Raw genomic sequence first — 21,828 nt, 5'->3', positions numbered from 1 at the left:
CAGTATTTGCTACATGCTAATGAAATATGGAATATGGAAATGTATTTCTCTTGTTCACTTGACCACGATAGTAAATAAATAATTTCCTATATTATTGCTATTTGTTAAACGGCTACTGTACTGTACTGTATATCCAATGGCATCAGTGGGAAGTGCAATCTGGAGCAATACTGTAGGAAAGAGTATCCCTGGCATATTGTAGGTCCAAGCAGATAGTGAGCAGAGAAATACTAGCAGGCAATGTATTATTATCATAGATATCTGTATGCAGGAAAACACAGTGACAAGAAAACACCACAGGTTTGGCAACATGCTGCATACCAGCCAGGACCACAGGGAGAACAACCTTTCACACACTTTCTTTACTCTGAAGCTTGGTTTTTCTTCTTTGGTTAAAAGGAAGGAAGAGAGAGAGAGAGAAAGCGATCTTGTGTGAGCTCTCTTGCATGTGAGTGAATTAAAGGCTAATAGTAGATGTCTTCACAGTCAATAAGCTTCACCACATTAATCAGGGGGCCCCATGAGGGGCCAGAAAATCACGTTTTAGCTCTAACAAAAAACAACCCCCAGCTAGTCCCCTGTTTCCCTGAATCTCTGACCCATGCTCACAGACCCTGAGTGAAGCCTGGGGGTTGAGGCAAAACTTTTAAACATGATCATCATCCACAATCCCTTTCAGCACTGTACTGCCCTAACACGACTATCCTTTAATGACATACACTACTGGTTGTCTTCTTGCTGTTGATGTTATTGTAGTATTACATAAAGAGTTACATAATAGGCTAAAGACTGGCCTCAGGTCAGGATACTGAACAGTTTGTGCACATGCATAGAGAATGAGGTCCGTCCCTAGCCTCTTATGTAACTCTTTATGTAATACTACAATGACATCAACAACAAGACCACCAATAGTGTATATCAAACGTGTATATCATTTGGGGCTCTTGTATTTCCCAATATTCTCAATCTGAATCTGAATCTTCGTCCTCGGAAGTCTGACTTCACATGTATGAAAAATCACCAAACCTTGCACATAGGTCCAGTCCTATACCAAAACTCCTCAACTGGCATTGTGGACCAATAGTCCTGATGGTGGCACTACAGCAACCGTCTAAAGTTTAAATCTTTAAAAAAAAAAAATTATAACAAATCAGACTTACATGCTATCACTTTGCAACCACAAATATAGGCACAAGTGAGCAGAAACGCCCATATGCTTTGAGCTGTCAGGAATTATGAAGTCCATCACTCAGTTTTTCTCAAAAACTGTAAAACCTCAAACCCTTCTCCTCACACATTTTCTTGGGTCAATTGACACCCCAATTCCTACACAGCATCTTCAGACTGTCCCCAACAAACAATCTTCACTTAGAGCCCACAGCACATCCAAATGTTTTACTGTAATCAGTACTGTATGCAGCTACTGCAAATACTCGCTCAATAAATCTCCAATGTTCATGAAAAAAATGTCAAAATGTATGGAAATGTACTGTAATGTGAACATTTTCAGAATTTTATCTCAAAAACAGAATTTTTGACAGTAAATACACTACCCACAATTTTGACAGTAATTTTTGACAAAAAATACACTACCCACAATCCTATAGTGCAACAGCAATGTCTCCACCCATCAGAGACGAAACCTGCCCCAATTGCAGACCCTGGGACTACAACTGGCCAAATTGACTCTGATTGAGAGGAGAGTGTGCCACTGCTTGTTTGTTTGGTGTCCACCTGTCTTGTTAGTCTGTGTATATATAGCCTACATGTAGCTTCCCCAGTCCAGTTCTTTGTCTGTTCATTGATGTAGCTGTGTGAAACCATCTATAGCTTCTCACTAGGTAGCTCAAGAAAGATGATGATTTGTCCTTCATGTAACATTGAGTTCATGCCCAGGATGATGCAGAATAAACATGTGAAGGCATACTCATTGTGCTGTGACATGATTTTAAAGCTATTTTAAAGTTTTAAATTATGGTCCAGGCAGTTCTGCTGACAGACTCGTGTTTGTCATTCGTCTTCTCTTCCTCCTTCTACCGCATGCACACTTCCCCATAGTTTCATTTAGCTTAGCTATTAGCCTTTATGCACAGTTTGTCCTTATGGGAGTATCTGAGTGTTCCTCTATTGTATTTTTTTTATGTTTTAGTTTGTCACCCTCTTGAAAATGCCTTGTGCCGCTTCAAGCTAGATCAGGGGTGTTGCGTTTATGCTAATTATTTGGAATGTTCATTAAAAGCCGTTCAAATGTGACCGTTTGGAGAAAACATGTTTGCGACGAACGTTCACCTCTGTTAGCTGAATTTGAATGCAGCCCAGGTTAACCTGTTCCTAATTTGTAGCAGTTACTGTTTCTTGTTTGCATCATCTGATCAGTCTTTTGTCTGCTTATCAGTCCCACCTGTGTTCAATCCAATCAATTCAGTCAATCAGTGAACCCATGCTCAGTCCAGAGTCCCACAACTCATTCCCATCACAGTATGTACAGTAGGCTTACTAAAATTCCTATGGTGTAAATAAGCTGTGACATTTAACAGCAACAAGAACATGACTTTCCCTTGGTGTCTATGGTTGTGAGTTCAAGCCTCGAGTGATGCAGAATAAACATGCTAATGTACTGTTTGGATTTCATACACATGATTTTAAAGATATCTTGTTGATGTTATTGTAGTATTAGATGAAGAGCATATTAAGTGAACATAAAGACCCCTCCCTCCCCTTACATCACTCAACCGATAATGACCACCAGCAGTTCAAGAGGTATTTTGGTTTATCTCTCTCTCTCTCTCTCTCTCTCTCTCTCTCTCTCTCTCTCTCTCTCTCTCTCTCTCTCTCTCTCTCTCAATCACTTACTTACTCTCAATTCAATTCAACAAGCTTTATTGGCAGGAAATACATTACATAAATACTGCCAAAACATAGAACCACGCATCCAATCAAACAGCAAAAAAACACCACACCTATATTAACATACTACACAAGAAATGCTGCATCATATGCAATAAACAGCAACAACAACAATACACGGGAGAGAACAAAACAAACAGGCATGTTCATACAAACAGATTCTCTCTCTCTCTCTCTCTCTCTCTCTCTCTCTCTCTCTCACCCCCTCCCCTCTCTCTCTCTCTCTCTCTCTCTCTCTTGCTCGCTATGGCTGTCCATCTGGTTGTATCTGGCCTGGCTCTGACCTCAACTGACATCTTAGTTGCCATAAGAAAGCGTTGCATCAAAAATGAACTGCGGGGTGTCGAAAGATAAATGTTTTCCTTCAAGGATCCCCGCTGTCAAGAGCTGTTTGGTTTCTTATTTATTCTGGAGTACAACATTCCTGTTGACCAGCAGGGGATCAAGTACTTTGGACCAGTGCCATTGTATTGTCTCCGGGCACCAGATGTAGCCTGTACTAAATCTTAGTTGATAGACCAGGATGACCAGCCATTCAGAATCTGAGCAGCACTGTCCACTTCACACCGATGGCTGTAGCACAAATAAGGAGTGGGTTCTGGGTTGCAACTTGAGAAAACTGGGATGGTTGCTATTATTCTGAATAGTTTAGAGGCATGGTCTGGTCATAATCAGGTTAATTAGAATGCAAGGTCAACAACCCCCCCCCCCACACACATACACACGTGTTTTATTAAAAATGGGTGCATCATGTTGGCACAGGGGATAACCAGGTTTTCCAGAATTCTCTATCAAAAGCGCCAATATTCACCTTTCACCTACATCTGACCATGGACTTGTGACCCCGCGCTGGGAAGACCATATGTAAGGAAGTTCAAAGTGACAACAAGACTGCTGGGATCTCTTCTCTTACATGTTTTGTGGCAAAACATTGTCTGCTCCTCCTCCTCCATCAGTGATGGACAATGAATGGTGGGTGCTGTCAATTCCACCTTCTCGGGAACTTCCAGCAGGATAACCTGTTATTTTGTGCAACCCCCCCCCCCCCAGGATCAATAAAGTACCTACCCACCTACCTACCTACTGATACCTACCTACCTCTGTAATAAAGAACTTTAGCAGACAGGAGAATGGCTGTTCCACACACGTGATGCTTGTTTTATTGACAGAACATCTCGGAGTCGAATTGCAATCCAACTGACATTTCAGTATTCAAACTGCTTTTTAAAGGGGCTTTCGTGATGATTACACAACATTCTTGATATCAAAATAGAGAGAGCGAGGCGTGTACTAAAACTCTATTGGATGAGAATTGGTGAACACCAAAGTTGGACACTTAGCAAGGCATGGCCTTGGTCCGGGCTACAGAGAAACAGCAAGGCCATCTCTGGGGTCTGCTGACAGGGGACAGGAAGATTCCAGTAATCCATTAAGAGGACTGGTCATCTAGTCTAATATTAGGAAGATCAGACTAAAGATCAACAGGTCAGATATCAAGTGGGTGAAAAGTCAAAACTACTTTACTACCCACCTACCTACCTACTTACAGTAGGGATTACCTACCTACCTACCTACTGTAGGTGCACAGTATATCTCTTAGTTGTAGGCAATGAATCAATGTGTATTTTGACCAGAGCTTCCCCACAACTGTGCTGCATAGTTAATTTAAATGACTCTCACCCGTCCGACCATGACGGAAAGTTCCTGGAGACGTGCCCTGACTGCCTGCTGTGGACCGACGGCACCCTGCTAGTGACCGCCAAGAGAAAATTCAGGGGCGCATACCTCTTCCTCTTCAGTGAGTAAAGTCCACATCAGTGTCAGTAATGATGAGTCTGACGGGCTGTCCAGAGAACCACCAACTCTCTCTCTCTCGCTCTCTCTCTCTCTCTCTCTCTCTCTCTCTCTCATTCACACCCACACAGCGAGGACCGACAACGTGGACGCCTCTCAGTTGGAGACCTTTAAGAAACAGGCTGAGTGTCTCAACAGCCGAAATATCACTCTGATGACCTCTGATGTACTGAGTAGCCGTGTATATGAACCTCTATTAGACCCCGCTGACCCTCTGCTACAGTATGTGTGTTTTAGACCAGTGTCCTGATGAGATGTTGTAATGAATGAGTGACCCCTACCCAAGGGAGTGACCACACTGTACAGTATGTAGAGAGACCTACAGTAAAATCATCTTCTTCTAGGGTCTACCCAATAGCCAATGCATAGGAATCACTGTGGTGTCACTTTGCCACCATCAACCTAAGTCTCTAATCTTTCAGTAGTACAGTACTGTATTCAGTTAGCTCTAAAGACCTGAAAATGGGCTTCAATGGGAAGAAGGTAGCATTTATTAATGGTGACACTGTGGCTAAGAGGGAGAAAGAGAATGAACTCAGAGCTGAGATAAAGAAAGCTAAGGTTGATTTTAAGAATAAGGTGGAGAATATGTTTTGCACAGGGAACCCCAGACATGCATGGGAGGAGCTTAAAGGAGTAGTAAAGGGAAAATGCATGTTTAGCCCTGTTTTAAGGTTACTTATTATCATATACAATGGTTCAGATCAAAACGTTGACAAAGCTAGCATTTTCGAGAAAGTTGATAATTGCTCTACCACCGTTTTGGTCATACAATGGATGTTGATGGGCATCTTGAAAAATCATTCAAAAACATGTTAAACTCTCGATTTCAAAGACAAGAAGCTCACCGAGGGTATAATTGGTGTCCGTTGGTGTTCTGACATCAAATCCGCCGCAAAATATGAATCATGTAGGGTTTGATTGATCATTTTATGAAATCCATTGACTTGTATTGAAGCGACCATGTGTAGATCAATCCGCAGAGGGGATTCAGGAAGCGGAACTACTTACGGTAGCTATTGTTATTGTTTATGTTGCTAGGCTACCTAGTTTGCGGAAATTTACACACGTACTGTAGGTGCTGCGACTAAATAGTTATATGCTAAATATTTAAAAAAGCCTTTCCAGATGAACTAGAATCTTACTTTATGGCGAATTATATGTCAGAACGCCAACTAACACCTAGGTGAGTTTCTTGTCTTTGAAATCGAGAGTTTAACATGTTTTTGAATGATTTTTCAAGATGCCCATCCACATCCATTGTATGACCAAAACGGTGGTAGAGCAATTATCAACTTTCTCGAAAATGCTAGCTTTGTCAACGTTTTGATCTGAACCATTGTATATGATCATAAGTAACCTTAAAACAGGGCTAAACATGCATTTTCCCTTTACTACTCCTTTAACTCCATGATGGGAAGGGGCTTAGGAAACAAACAAATAAGATGATGGAAAATTGTGAGCTCATGTGATCAGGGTGACAAGGCCAGGCTAGGAAAATTCCTCCTTCTGGCAGTAACTGTGTATACACTGTACCTTTTATAGATACACTATATGGACAAAAGTATTTGGACACATTACCCCTACAGGAGCTTTTATGACATCCCGTTCTATATTCACAGACATTAATATGGATATGGTCCCCCTTTTGCAGCTACAACAGCTTCCACTCTTCTGGGAAGGATTTCTACAAGATTCTGGAGTGTGTCTGTGGGAATTTTTGCCCATTCATCCAGAAGACGTTTATGAGGTCAGACACTGACCAACATCAGTGTCTGACCTCACAAATGCTCTCCTGGATGAATGGGCAAAAACTCCCACAGACACACTCCAGAATCTTGTAGAAAGCCTTCCCAGAAGAGTGGAAGCTGTTATACAGTAGCTGCAAAGGGGGGACCAACTCCATATTAATGCCTAGGAATTTAGAACGGGATGTCACAAAAGCTCCTGTAGATGTAATGTGTAGGTGGCCCAATACCTTTGTCCATATCGTGTATATTATACTGTAGTATCTATACACTGATAGGGTGTGTTTTTCTGTAACAAGACTAGAGGTCTGTGGAATGCAGCGGCCTCAAGGAGAAGTTCATGTATCACTAACATAGTGGTCAGCATCTCTGAGAAGGAATTTACCTCAGAATAACTTGCAGCTGCTTCAACTGCTCTTCAATGTCCTGTTCTCTTCTGTGAGAGCTTCTGAGAAATCAGATTAAAATCACCATGCTGTTATATTTAGGGTGCATTGACCCCACACGAGTATACATTATTTCTCTGGACTACCACTAAAGTGTCTGATCTTGAAGGCTGTGTCACAGTGGTTTCTGTGCAGTCCCATGCCTGTACATCTGAATCAATAAACCTTTAATTGATGCACCAAATCCTCCTGGACCATGCCTCTTCAATATCAGTCACATAAGCCACCATTACACACACTATTGCACAGTTCTCTATTTTTCCATGAGTTATTTTACTTATGTTTATATGTTTGAATATATTATTTCATCTTTACTCTTTATTTTATATAGATAGATAGATAGATAGATAGATAGATAGATAGATAGATAGATACTTAATTTATCCCATCCTCAAGTCCCCTACTCTATCCTCTCCTCCCCTCCCCTCTCCTCCCCACCCCTCTCCTCCCCCCCTGCCCTCTCCACTAACCCACTGTTGTGTAACCGGTCCTCTGGTGTTCTGACTGGTGCATTAGTGTGTCTGCTGTCTCCAGGTTCTCTCTCTCAGTCTAGCTATGGCTGTCCAGCTGATAGTATGTGTCCTGGCTCTAGCCTCCCTGACTTCTGCTTCTGCTCCTGACTGCAACGACGTGGTCAAACAACTTTCTCTGGAGGACCGTGACCGGGTAAGTTCAACTGATAGTTGACATGGAGGTATAGATTACTGTATTAACTTCCTTTGACATTGAAAATGATTTGTTTAAAGATGACCAGTTTAGTCTCAGCCGTTGAGTTAAAATGGGAAAAAAACAGTCTTTAAGAGAGACATGGTGAGGAAAGCAATGCACACCAGACACGACATAAACATAAAATGTTATCAGTTTACACATTTGAAAACACATTCAGGATTAGGCAAGGTGATGTGCATCTGCGGTTCAAAACATTTACCGCCTCCTATTTCATTATCTTCACTGATTTCAACCCTGGCTTTAACAGAATTTAGGAAGACTAGCTAGTAATATCATTGCTTTCTGCAGCTCGTTCCAAGTGGAAGGGTCAAATCCCAAGCCATGTTTAAACAAATCAGTCTTGCTTTGAAAGACATTCAAAATATTTGGTGCCATCTCATAGTTCTCTATGACAGAGTGTCTGTATTCTATGTTCTGTAGCCTACCGAGGTTCAAGGGACCAGCCTTTCTGCCCCTGTTTCTGCTCTTCTGTAGATTCATGGGAAATGGGTGCTCCATGTGTCAGGCTGGGACCAGCCGGCTTTGAGAAGTGATTTGGTGACGGTCAAAAGCTCCTGGGTTGAACTGGCCCCCACCTCAGACAGCGGACTAATGAACATGTACTGGGCAGACCGCCTGTAAGACCACCCAAAATAATAACTCTGGGAGATCTGGGAGTGGAATCTGGGATAATTGGGGCTTTCACATTTTCTGTTTCTGAAATACTGGTCAGATGTTCATTATTTTGTGATTCCTTTCTAGTGAAGATGGGAAATGCCTGCAGGGGAGTGCTAGTGCCACCATCTCAGGCACCATCAGCCACATGACCTGTAGGTATCCTAGGGCTCCTAAAGCACAGTTGTCAACATACAGTATACATATTGCTGTATGTACAGTAGATGTTATGCCTGCTTGCTGGACATATGGAAATATAATGTAACCACATGTTTTACAGTCACCATCAATGGTCACACGTCCTACCATGATGGCAAGTACTATGAGACCTGCCCTGATTGCATGCTGTCAACAGACACCACCCTTCTCCCCGATGGACAGACCAAGGGCAGATATATATTCCTCTTCAGTAAGTCATAAACCTGGATCAGACATTGGGAATGCCTTTTGGTATGTGTTATTGTGCTGTATTATATTGCATTGCATTGTATTGGTGTGTGCTTGTGTACTTTTCCCTGCAACAAAAATATTTTCCCTTCTCCATCTATCTATCTATCTATCTATCTATCTATCTATCTATCTATCTATCTAATTCACATTGAGTTAATATACCATCCCTCCTGCTTTTCTATGGGAGTTAATCTTGTAAGACTTAATTTATGTCCTGGGAGTCTGAATGTGTACCTTATCTATGAATGTCTACCTTATTTCTCTCTCTCTCTCTCTCTCTCTCTCTCTCTCTCTCTCTCTCTCTCTCTCTCTCTCTCTCTCTCTCTCTCTCTCTCTTACGCACACAAACACACTCACTCTCCCTCTCTCTCTCTCATTCACACCCACACAGCGAGGACCGGCAACATGGAAGCCTCTCAGTTGGAGACCTTTAAGAAACAGGCTGAGTGTCTCAACTTCCTCCCTGAGTACCACTTTACTGGCACAGGTCAGTCAGACACACAGACACTCATGTCATAATTTTTCTTGTCAAGAAACAGTTGTGACTGTTGCTGCTAATCACTGTCTTCTGGCTGTCTCTCTGTGTTTCAGATATCTGTGATGATGAGAGAGAGACCATAGCGCCACTGTGAACATGACATCTGGGGGTGTGACCATCTACATACATGCATGCACTTGTGACCATTTTTTGTTAGATTGAACGGCAATATTGTGTCTATGGACTTTTGGTGTAGCTCTGTCCTAGCAAAAGAGTACTAAATACTGCTAACAGTATGTAAACTGTTGTCCTTTCCGAGGTCTGCTTTGATGTGTTTTAATGAGCAGAAAAAAAGCTGCAAGAATGTGGAAATTGTGTGCACTTCGAGGTGTGGAGTCATGCTGTTTATCCATTAGAATGTACAGTAGGGCCTATATTGCAGGTTCTGCTGCTTTGCTTGGAACCCTTAGAAAGCTCTCCGAGGCCCTCTTGTGGTTGTTGTTGAGAACCACTGTTACTAACTACTACTTCCTTGTCCCATCATTCTTGATAGACATTTAACACAAAATAAAATAGCTTTTTACCATTTCCAATAGATCTTTCATAACTTTTGTATGGCAAATGACAGAGATCTCAGCTATATACCTTCACGTCTTCTTGTCAATGGTAGAGCTCAGCTGTCACTAAGGCTTTGCTGACTGACTGACAGCACACAGACTCAAAGTCATCATCCTTGACCAAAGACTTGTCCTCACCCTCTACTGAGACCTGTTGTAGTTTGTAAAGTCACAGCAGTTTGACTTTAGAGGTTGGTATTGAGGTACAGAGCGTAGGCTACAGTGCTACAGTATACAGGCCTGATTCAACCATGGGATAAAGAATCTTATTGCAGTCTGCTTCCACACGTTGGGCCTCATAGTCGTTCCAGAAAATATACAAAGGCAGTTGCCAGGCTACTCATCAGAAAGTGAAAAGCTTTCCTCAGATTTGAATCAGAGCCACCTCCCCCATAGGGTGACCACACACACACACACACACACACACACACACACACACACACACACACACACACACACACACACACACACACACACACACACACACACACACACACACACACACACACACACACACACACAAATCCGCTTTGGCATTGTAAGTGATTTGCAAAGGTAGCTTTAGACAGACCTTTCAAAAGCTTCACAAAAACAGTTAATTTAAGGGCGCTAGCCTGAGCGCTAGCAGTTGGACTAGATTCAAAGGGCAGCCAGGAACATTCATTACTAACGGGAAGTCTGGGTGTACATTCTCATTCAGGCCCTCATTTGCCCATTCATTCATGAGTTGCTCCTCCTCCACACTGTTGACTCTCTGGGATGCAGACAAACACACTTGCAGTAGAGGTGTTTGTGGTCTGGCTACAGAGGGATCCTCAGTCTAGCTATGCCTGTCCAGCTGGTTGTATCTGTACTGGCTCTGGCCTCCCTCAGTGCAGCATCTGCTCCTGACTGTAAAGATCTGATCAAACCCTTTCTACCGGATGATCTCAGCCCGGTAAGTTGTTCTTCCATTCATCCAAATCATCCATTCAAGCGTGAAATCAGTGATAAAGTCAGAGATGCAGAATTTGCACAGTGATATTGAAATGTTTTTGGGCAGGAAACCCATTTTTTCTTGACTTTCTGGGAACCCTGTCTTTCCCTAAATATAATATTTACATTGCAAATTAAATTGCAATCAATATTATCTTAAATAAATCAATGATTTTATTAAATTAAATTCAACATAATTTGACTAGCCCTGATCAACTACCTTTCTAAAATTGTGACTAACAGACAGAATAATAGACAGGCATATTCTCTCATTTTACAATGCCTCTCATTATTGCAGGCATTATTGCTTAATTAATTTAAAAATGCTATGAAGGATTGCTAGGCTAGGCCTTATGGGATAGCCCAAAATTGGTAGTCCTATAAAGGCTTTTGTCCACAAGCCAATGAATCATGCTTGGATCATTTAAGCAGTGAATACAAAAAAAAGCATTCATGCTCTCTACACATGGACATGTCTTGTCTTTAATGGAGGTGCTACTGTGCTAATGCTACTGTAGGTGTACGGAAGGTGGGTGATGGTGCTGGGAACTGCAGATCCTAGGCCCTACCATGAAGCACTGGGCTCTGTGAAAAACTCCTGGATCTCATTGGCTGCTACTTCTGACAGTCAGGTAGTGACTTACCGCTGGGGAGATCGCCAGTGAGTACTGACAGAAGGCCTATAAGATCAGAGTAGGATTTGCAAACAATTACTTGCTGACACTACAGCGTCATGGCTTGTTGCACCGTATGACAAGTTTTCCTAAATGTGTCACAGGTTTGGAAAATGCTACTTTGCTTCGACAAACGCAACCATCTCAAGTGGCACCACAACTTTCACCAGTAAGTGGCTACAGCTGTAGCCTACTCCTGAAACCAGGTCTGTCTGAAAATCGGCCAGCAGCTACTTCTCATTCTGCATGCCAGTGTGTCTGGGGGACATAAGAACAGAACTGGGCCAACTCTCAACACATTTTAGAGTGCTAGTCCCAGATCAGGTCCCCTGTGAGCATTTCAACTAGTTAATCCATGAGCAGATGTCCTCTGAGCTTAGGGCCTTGACAACCACAATGTCATCAAGTACATAACTGTTGTCACTGTGTGGTGATGGTGGTGGTACAAGTGCAACTCTAGTCATTGTGTGAGGCACAGTATGTTAGATTGTAGGGTCTCTACAACTCAATAAGCATGTCCCAACAGATAATTCATGTCTGTATTCTAATATCTGGTTTCACAGAAAATTTGGCAGTGCACAAAGGTCAGATTCTGGAGACCTGCCCCGACTGCCTGCTGTGGTCTGACAGTTTCCAAAACAGAGATTACACGGGAAGATTCCTTCTCCTCTTCAGTAAGTCCACTCCTGGAGCTTCCCTGCTCTTGGGCATCTATAGTCACAAAGGAGCCCAAGCATTTGATTGTATATGGATGGTACAGTACAGGAAAGTTGTACATGTGACAAATATAACTCCTTGAGCATTTAGTAATATCAGTTTGGAATAAGTTAAATAAGTCAACATCTAAGTTAAATAAGTCAACATCTAATTGCTTCATTGCCGTCTCTCTCTCCTTCTTTCAGCGAGGACAGGGAAATTGGATCCAGACTATGAAGACACCTTCAAAAAGCAGGCAGCGTGTCTGCACTTTCCAGAACCTCATATCTATGATGGAGAAACAGGTCAGCAGCCCTTGGATCTCCTCTACTTGCAGGTTCCCATCATCCAATTGGGTGGTTTTGTTGTTGCTGGAACAAGGCAAAGCGTAGCCATGGACTCACTTCAGCAGTGAGTGATGGATGTTAAAGTGTAGGTGACAGGAAGAGAGGAATTGTCATGAACTGGACTGTGGGTAGGATGTCGGCCTATTGAAGTGTCCCCTCAACATTCTCATAGTCAGCTTTGTAAACCTCCATAACCACAAGGTGGAGATGTCGTATTCAAAATCCTACCATGGGCTGAATCTCACCTGGGCTGATCTCATAAGTCTATGAAAGATTACAGTAGTTCACTTACTACTTACTGCTAATTTTCCCCTGGCTTCTGTTGTGTTCAGATCCTTACCTCATGGTGTCAATAGACTAATTAAAGAATCTAAAAATGATGTAAATAGAGATAGTTTACCTCCTCAAAGTCCATTACTGTATTCTGTCTGACAGCCAAAGTCCATCAGATTCCATTTTTCTATTAATAACCTACCTTGAATATGACCAAGGACTGATAGAATCTTGATATGTGTCCTGTCAAAATCTACAGTATTTTCACTCTTTTGGGCCGGTGTTTTCTTCCTCAAACACACTATGTACTCTCCACTAGGTACTTTCTCCCTTTGAGAAGGAGGTTGGGTGGAAAAGATCCAAGCATACAGTATAGTTTGCACTTGGCCAGGAAACAGCAATGAAATGAACTTCCTCCATGACTCACAAGGACATGATGTACTGTACTGTACGTCTGTTGACATCCATCCCATTCTTTCGTGACACCTCCCTCTTTTCTCACTGGTTTTCAGACATGTGCCCGTATGCCGATGACACAGATTGAGCCACAAGAACCAGACACAGAAGAGAAGTCATTGTAGGAATGCGATCCGGCGCCTTGGACTAAACACTCACGATTAAACACACTTTCATATCTGATAAGAGGGTTTTCTGTCTCTAGCGCCTTAACTATTCTCAGCACAAGAACATAACTATACATGCCTTAGTTGGTCATGGTCAAGGGGTATGGAGCAGATCAAGTGTACATCTACAGTATAAGAAGCACACTGCCCACTGGTGTATAAGGTCATAGCTGGAAAGAACTCTAGCCATTGGACTGAATCTATGTATACTGTAGGTACAGACCACCGACTATAAAGATGGGACAAACTCAATACCATGTTGTCTGATCAGGGAACACTGACTGCCAAGTGTTTCTCTGTGACTGACCCGGATATCTGTATGCTGTTGTACTAAATAAATGTTGAATCCGATCTAAAAATCAGTTCCGACAAACTACTTTCCTCTTCGGCCATTGATTCTTCAACACCATCAATAATCATCATATATCAATATATCACGTTGCTCTGACTTCTTAATCATGTAGAACTTAAACATTGTCATATGAAGTCTGTACTTGATAAATCTTACATAACATAAATAAAGTTATTCAAAACTTCTTTGTAAGTCATATTCTTGAATTATGGTTTCCATACAGATTTGAGTACATTTGAATTAGTTGTTATTCTGCAGAATATCCTGTATTGTAGACTAGGCCACTATAATGAGTAGTACAGTAAAATAATGTACTGCAAAGCCAGACACATTAAAAAAAAAGTTTTACAAAAATCTTACGTACATATGGTGATACTGCTTGGCAATACTGTATTATGTAATTTAGCATTTACATGTTGACTTGACGGTACAGAGCGCACAGAAACAGCAATAATGGGTGCTTGGCTATTAACAGTATTTAAACATGACTCTTGGCTTCACAATGTAAACAACGTTTAAACAATAAGATAAATCATAAGAAGTGCAATAATTGAGTGAATTATTCATTTTAAGTGAATTATTCATTCCAGTCCTACCTCTCAAAATGCCGTTGAACACAGTATGAACTATACCCTGGCAAAACTGCTCTCTACTTTGCCTGGGCCTCCAATATCACAGTATACTAATTCACTCATTCCAGATCTGCCAAATGAGTGCCTAGCCAGGGGTGTGGGACCAGGAGGGATGGTGAGGGTGCCGGAGTGTGTGTTCCAGGCCTGTGTACAGTCCCAGGGGCTCAGGCTATCAGTTTCCTGTAGTGGCTTCCCAGGGAGCTCCTAATGCTGTCCATCCTGCTGGTTCTGGTGCTGCTCATCTGGGAACTGACCTCCGCCCCCCCGGACAGGGCCCGGCACCCCAGCAGAGCCGCCACCTGTTTCTGGCATTGGGACGAGCCGAAGTAGTAGATGAGGGGATCCAGGCAGCAGCTGATGCTGCCCACACACATGGAGAGCAGATAGGCCTGGTAGGAGCTGTCATGGTGGCCGTGGGACATCTGTACGTAGTGCACCAGCAGGATGACGTTGGTGGGCGTGAAGCAGACCACGAACACCACCAGCACCGTCACCGCCATCACCACCGCCCGCGTCTTCCGGGCGCGGTTCTCCACGTTGGCGGCGGCCAGCGCCTGCACGATGCGCACGTAGCAGACGGCGGTGAAGACGAGCGGGACGAAGAAGAAGACGGAGGAGTAGATGGGGAAGAAGTAGATGTAGTAGGCCCGCAGCTTGCCTATGTCCTGCACGTCGTGGCAGGTGGTGATGCCCAGGTCCGGCAGGTGGACGGTCTGACCGGAGAACAGGAGGGGGGTCACCCCGCCCGCCGCCAGCAGCCACATGCCTCCGCACACCGCCGCCGCCGTCGTCGGGCTGCGCCAGGTCAGGGAGTCCATGGGGTAGACCACGGCCAGGAAGCGGTCGATGCTGATGCACATCATCAGGAGCACGGAGCAGTACATGTTGCAGTAGAACGCCGCCGTCACCACGCGACACATGGCCGGGCCGTAGATCCAGTTGTTGCCGTGGAAGTGGTAGGCGATCCTGAACGGCAGCAGCAGGGTGAACAGCAGGTCGGCGCACGCCAGGTTCATCATGTAGATCACCGCCGGCTTCCTGGGGCGGATCTGACGCACGAACATCACCACGGCGACCAGGTTGAGGGGCACGCTGACGATGAAGACCAGGGTGTAGACGGTGGGGACGAAGACCGTCGCCATGCGGCCCTGGAGGAAGCCGCGGGCTCTGTCGGAGACAAAGTAGCGCTTCTTGGGCGGGTGGTGGGGGGGAGCGACCGGGTCCTTCCTCCTCACAGGCTCCATGCCAGATCCGCTGCTGTCCCAGTAATCCCACATGTCCAGACCCAGGTCTATTGGCTCGTCAGGGACCGTCACGAAAAACCCAGAGAACGTCCTGGGGATGACCTTATCTTCAGAGCCTGAGGAGACAGGATGAATTAAACGTGTAGGCAGGGAGGTCATCAGGCACCTGGGTTAGGGCTATGATCATCAAAGAGCAGCATATTACCAGAAAGGTAGACTTATCAGAAGGTTAAGCATTTTATTTTAGTGGGCGATAGCAAACCTACAGTAGGATAAATTTCCCCCTAGGGAGATCATTAGGCTAAAGTATGTATGTATGTATGTACTGTATGCATGTATGTATCTATCAACACATTTTTTATAACTTTATTTAACTTTATCTAACTCTATTAATTGTTTTGTATTTCAACGACAAAAATATTTAATTAGTGCACATGATCAACATTTTCTCGCATCACCTGGATACATAAGCAACATTCAGGGAAAGAGCCTCGTGCGATTTAATTAGATATAAACAAAACCTTAACATAAAGCGGTTATATACGTTACACTGTCGTCGGCATGGACACCAACCAAGCATAAAACTCCTATCGTGTGTGCATATAGACTAATGATTATATCTCATCATTATATCCATGCAAAATACGAAGACGAACAACCAAGAAATAATTCAACTTACCATTATGTTGTGCATATGCTGAGGTATTGAGAAAAAGTGTCAATAACGTGATAGATCGGTAAAACATGGTCCTACCAAATTCAAAATTATCAGAAAAATAGGCTGTTTAAAATATGATCATCTACAGTAGGGGATATTTTGCTCATACAATATCAAGTTAATAGCAGTTACTGATCAGTTCGTGATGAGCAACAGACATGAGGTTGGAAGAAGTCTGAGCCCCCTCCGTTGTCCATGGAGCGGTTTTAGAGAGACGCGCCTACTCCGCTGATACCAGACAGGAATCGCATTAACCTTTCAGTGACGCAGGCAACGTTTTGGAGGCGACAAGGGTCTAGGAAAGTAGTGATATCATTGAAGCCGAGGCTTAACATGACAACTCAAAACTAACAAACTGACAACAGAACAGTGTACAGGTACTGAAATTATTGTAACATGATGTAACCTGTAGCCTAGGAGTTCCATTAAAAATAAAAACAGACAAGACCAAATGAGGCATTCCTGGTTTATTAAACTTCTTATTACTAAACTACATTGTAAATCATTTTAATTTATGCTTGACATTCCAACGCATTTAAAAAGCGGTCTAGAAAGAATACATTTTCACTAATGATCTGTAAAAGCTCCCCACTGTGTCTGAATTAAAAAAAGGCACAAGTTAGCTTCATCAAGATTCCATGCTGGCATCTTCAAGCTCCCAAAATCCATTTATGACCATTAGGCAATAGTGCATTGTATACAAGTCCTTGAACACACAACTTTTTTTTTTTTCTTTTTACAAAGTGACAATGACAGTGTTGTGAATATACAATATCTGTATGTATAATGTCTACATACAAAATGTACGTTTTATATCATCTTTAATATATATATATATATATATTCCATATACAATCTCCCAGAGGGAAACTGAACAAAGACAAACAGCAACACACAATATAACAATACAAGAAACCAACCCTTTCATTGTGGTCTGCATTTTGGTACAGTATAAAGTGATATCAATCGAATCAGCCTCAAATGAAACAAACTGTCTTTGTGTCTTTGTCTCTGATGATGAACATGGCACACAGGAAGACAAAGCTCTTGGTGAGAAAGTACGAGCCCCTCCTACGGGCACCCTCCTTCCTCATCCCCCGTTCCCCCTGTCCTCTCTTTCTCATTTCATCCCTCACTTTCCGTAAAACTTCTTGTTGAGGAGGAATATGAGCAGGTTGACGTTGACTTTGGCCTTGTCGAATATCTTCATGACGGCTACTCCATCGTACTGCAGCTGGAGGAGGTCCTAGACGCATGCACGCACACGCGCACACACGCACACGCACGCACACGCACACGCGCACACACACACACACCGTTCCAAAAGATACAGAAAGACTTTCTTAACAGATACAACCAAGCCATCTTCACCATCATTATCATCATCATCCCCACCACCTCCTCCTGCTGGCTAGCCATGTGAAAAACATCAGTCAGCATCAAATGTTGCTGACTGGTGAGACCTTTTCTGGGTGAAGCAGTTACAGTACCTGGAAATGGAGCTGGACCTTTTCCATCTCCACTCCCAGAAACTTGGCCTTCACCTCGAAGTCCCCCACTTCCTCCCCGGGTGAGATGTCAAACATGACATTCTTGAACCTGCGAGAAATCAACAAAAAAACAACATGGAATTGAGTTAATGAAGATTGTGAAACTGCAGGATACGGGTGCAGGGGCACATGACCACTATTGTCTGCAGGTCACCAAATGTGATCCTGAGTTATTAACGGTATTTCAGCTGGAGGGTGTTGACATGAGCAATGAGAAAAAAAACATTAATATTGTAAATGATGAAAATAAATTGTCAAACCAATGTCACTTAGAGAGGGTTGGAAAGTTGCAGTATGTTATGTTAAAGGGGTAGTTTGAAATGTATCATTATAAACCATGTTATAAGGTTATTTATGATCATATACAACGGCCCATATAAAAGGGTTGACAGACTGTGCACTCTTGAGATATTAGTGTTCATTGCTCATGTCACAGCTAAGTATACAATATGGGTATATAATATGATCCATTGTGCACTAATATGAATCCAACCATACAGTATGGACCCAATTAATGAGCAATGAGCACTAATAAAACAAATAAAAATAAAATATGGACCCAACCACAGCTAAGTACACAATATGGGCATATAATATGATCCATTGTGTACTTAGCTGTGGTTAGGTCCATATTAGTGCTCATTGCTCATTAATTGGGTCCATATATGGTTGGATTCATATTAGTGCTCGTTGCTCATGTCACAGCTAAGTACACAATGAATCTCTATGGACATGCTTAGAGATCCATTGTGTATTTAGCTGTGACATGATGAGCAATGAGCACTAATATCTCAAGAGCACAGTCTGTCAAAATGTTTATATGGACTGTTTTAGATGATAATAAATAACCTTATAACAAGGTTTACAATGCTAAACTCACTCCTTTAAGGGGAAATCATGCACTACATAATTTCACATTATGTTGTGTTGTAGGTTTGGCCTTTCTTATTATTCTTGTTAGACGTGGTGGCCTGTAATTCCCAGAGAGCAGTGAGGAGACAGAAGCTGCTGAACCTGACCCTCCTCAGAGCCACTGGTCCAGGAACAGTCTGTCCAAAACAGGAAGACCGAGAGACAGAGAGGGAGGGAGGGAAGGAGGGAGAGAGAGAGAGAAGCAAAGAGAGAGAGAGAGAGAGAGAGAGAGGGAGGGTGGCATCTCTGGGCCATGCTTTTAATGAGGTTTTTCCTTCCGGTCACAGAGACAAAGAGCTGACCCTGGTCCCGACACTAACACACCCGACACTTCTGGATCTGGTGCCATCGTGTCAGACTGTGTGACAGACCAACCCAACCAGACCAACCCAACCAGACTAACCCAACCAGACTAACCCAACCAGACTAACCCAACCAGACCAACCCAACCAGACTAACCCAACCAGACTAACCCAACCAGACCAACCCAACCAGACCAACCCAACCAGACCAACCCAACCAGACCAACCCAACCAGACCAACCCAACCAGACCAACCCAACCAGACTAACCCAACCAGACCAACCCAACCAGACCAACCCAACCAGACCAACCCAACCAGACCAACCCAACCAGACTAACCCAACCAGACTAACCCAACCAGACCAACCCAACCAGACCAACCCAACCAGACCAACCCAGCCCGACCGAGGCCGTCTTTACTGGAGGACTCACTGGTTGGTCTGCAGTCCCTCTATCTCCAGGACAACCCCCTTCTCGTGCAGCCTGGCGGCCGTGTATTTCAGAGACGGCTGCTTCCACTTCTTGCTGCCCTTCTCCTCTGCCTTCCTGTCCAGCTTGATGGACCTGCGTGCGTTCCTGAGGGCACACACGCACACACACACACACACACACACACACAAGCAGCAACAAACACAAGCAGGATGAGGGTTGCATACCGTAAACGCTGGAGAACGAAACTACGGTGTGGACTTCGAAATATCAACCAACCACTCTAATCGGCCATTCAAAGGGCCCGTTGGAGACGTGTTACTCACTTCCTGTTGAGGTTGTCCAGGCAGGTCTTGATGTAGGTGTCATAGTAGTTTGTTTGGTCCTGGTAGAAGGCCGTCTTAGAGTTGAGCGCGCTCAGTGTCTGCTGGAGCTTCACAAGCTCCGCCTTCCTCCTCTGTCGGTAGCGCCTCTGGTACCGGATGTCCTGTCAATCACACAGTTCAAGCGAGGGAATTGGTTAGGAAGATCTCCGGACTATACAGTTGGTTTTAGGTTCGGGTTACTGGTTTTCGGGGTGCGTGCGTGTGTCTGTGCCCGTGACGGTGTGCGTGGGCACCTTGGAGATGTCGTTGATGAGGTCCTGGTACTTGTTGGAGGCGCTGACCAGGCCGGCCTGCTCCAGGCTGCGGAGGTTCCTCTGGATCCTCCTCTTCTTCTGCTCCAGGGGCAGCTGTCCGTCCTCCAGCGCCGCCTGGCTGCTCTTCAGACCCTCCGGGGTGTGGGCGTCCTGCGCCGCGCGATGCTCCACCATCTTAGCATGCTCCGACTCCTGGGATACACACACACACACACATATATACACGCACACACACACACACAGAACAATGTTAGCAAATAAGCAGGCAGTAACACAGACGTAAAACAAAACAAAAATCGGTAGAAAGAATTGTCTTGGGTGTGCCTTGTGTGAATTGTCTTGGGTGTGTGCATTGTGTGAATTGTCTTGGGTGTGTGCGTTGTGTACGAGCGGTCATGTGGGGGTCTTAAGGGGGGTTATGATGACATCACCTGCAGGGCTGTGGCGGCGGTCTCCAGGGTCTCAGGTAGAGTCTCCCCTGACTGGATCCTTACCACGTCCACTATCAGCTTCTTAGTTCTGACACGCACGCACGCACGCACGCGCGCACGCACACGCACACACACACACACACACACACACACACACACACACACACACACACACACACACACACACACACACACACACACACACACACACACACACACACGCGCAGCAATGGGTCAGGCTTTCCATGATATTTTCCAAGCATTACAGGGTGATGAAATACTGTACATGTCAATCTGGGATAACATTTTCTATTACAGTGTCTATAAAAGTAACAAATTTGACATGTTCTGAGAATAGCTGCTCTAGCATATCACATGCTACTGAATCATGGAACTCTTGTTTTGCATACAGGCCCTGACTGATAAAATCCACGTCATCAGCAGAGGAAGAGGCCATCCTCCCCCAAAGGACTCATTTTTAAGGAACTGTAATAAATTGGTCCAAATGGGCCCGTCTTTATAGACCAGATAACCCCTGACCGCTAAACCTCTTCCTGCCTGGACAGGAAATGATAGTGAGGCAGGAAAGAGCACGAGGCCTGCCAGTGAGTGACAACCACTGGGAAATAAATGTCCCGGAGAACAACTGCGTGCATGTTGTGTCACAGGACATTTTTAGATTATTTCAGGCTTCTAATGAACTTTCAAAAGCGTGTTCACTTCACGTTCACCATAAAACACTGTTCCTGTGCGTCAATTCTAGGGTACTAGTAGAACGAGTATTTAGGAAGGGTCCTTATTTGTGTGTCCATCCCTGTGTGAGAGCTGCTAGCCCAGTGCAGACCAGCCCTGCCTTGGGGACAATGTCTTACTTGGTCATCAGTCCCTTCATGTCCTGCTCGTCTCCCTCTAGCAGCTCAAACTTGCTGGTGAGGGTCAGGGAGATCTCCGTCTTGGCCAGCTGGCTCAGGGTGCTCTCTTTGTTGGGGTCGTTGGGGTCCACCGTCCCCTCACCTGGGGACAAACACCAATACGGTCACCTCTGATCTAACGTGATGGGATAGGTGGAAGCCTGCGCTTCTCTGCACAGCTGATACCGATCATGACCCATCAGATCTTGCACTGAGGCGAGGCGGAGGGGTAGCTA

At 44.1% G+C, this 21,828-nt stretch overlaps 3 protein-coding genes across 4 annotated transcripts in view; 1 reads left to right on the top strand and 2 right to left on the bottom strand.

The window, feature by feature from the left end:
* Positions 1 to 7,510: 7,510 nt before the first annotated feature.
* On the top strand, positions 7,511 to 9,798 carry LOC311324372 (uncharacterized protein; the record flags this gene model as incomplete). The annotated part of the gene is made up of 6 exons (XM_084456833.1): positions 7,511 to 7,621; positions 8,159 to 8,301; positions 8,426 to 8,493; positions 8,619 to 8,747; positions 9,180 to 9,275; positions 9,380 to 9,798. The coding sequence occupies 6 exons, from the start codon at positions 7,511 to 7,513 to the stop codon at positions 9,418 to 9,420; spliced, it is 588 nt and encodes a 195-aa protein (XP_084312959.1). The 3' UTR covers positions 9,421 to 9,798.
* A 4,354-nt stretch (positions 9,799 to 14,152) lies between these two features.
* f2r (coagulation factor II (thrombin) receptor) lies at positions 14,153 to 15,858 on the bottom strand (the record flags this gene model as incomplete). Its single annotated transcript, XM_084456832.1, has 1 exon — positions 14,153 to 15,858. The coding sequence occupies one exon, from the start codon at positions 15,856 to 15,858 to the stop codon at positions 14,620 to 14,622; it is 1,239 nt and encodes a 412-aa protein (XP_084312958.1). The 3' UTR covers positions 14,153 to 14,619.
* Positions 15,859 to 16,885: 1,027 nt separating this feature from the next.
* iqgap2 (IQ motif containing GTPase activating protein 2) overlaps positions 16,886 to 21,828 on the bottom strand; it is a 42,326-nt gene continuing 37,383 nt past the window's right edge. For both annotated transcript variants that reach the window (XM_084457318.1, XM_084457319.1), the window contains 7 exons: positions 21,554 to 21,695; positions 20,682 to 20,769; positions 20,230 to 20,442; positions 19,937 to 20,097; positions 19,614 to 19,757; positions 17,908 to 18,016; positions 16,886 to 17,663 (listed from right to left, as the gene is read on the bottom strand). In XM_084457318.1, coding sequence (XP_084313444.1) covers positions 17,550 to 17,663; positions 17,908 to 18,016; positions 19,614 to 19,757; positions 19,937 to 20,097; positions 20,230 to 20,442; positions 20,682 to 20,769; positions 21,554 to 21,695 — 971 coding nt within the window. In that variant the 3' untranslated portion in view covers positions 16,886 to 17,549. The remainder of the gene's footprint in view (positions 17,664 to 17,907; positions 18,017 to 19,613; positions 19,758 to 19,936; positions 20,098 to 20,229; positions 20,443 to 20,681; positions 20,770 to 21,553; positions 21,696 to 21,828) is intronic.

Source organism: Borostomias antarcticus, assembly GCF_949987555.1.
Source record: "Borostomias antarcticus genome assembly, chromosome: 23".
NCBI lineage: Eukaryota > Metazoa > Chordata > Actinopteri > Stomiiformes > Stomiidae > Borostomias > Borostomias antarcticus.
Note: the sequence above shows the minus strand (reverse complement) of the source record. Positions and strands in the feature narration are given on the sequence as shown.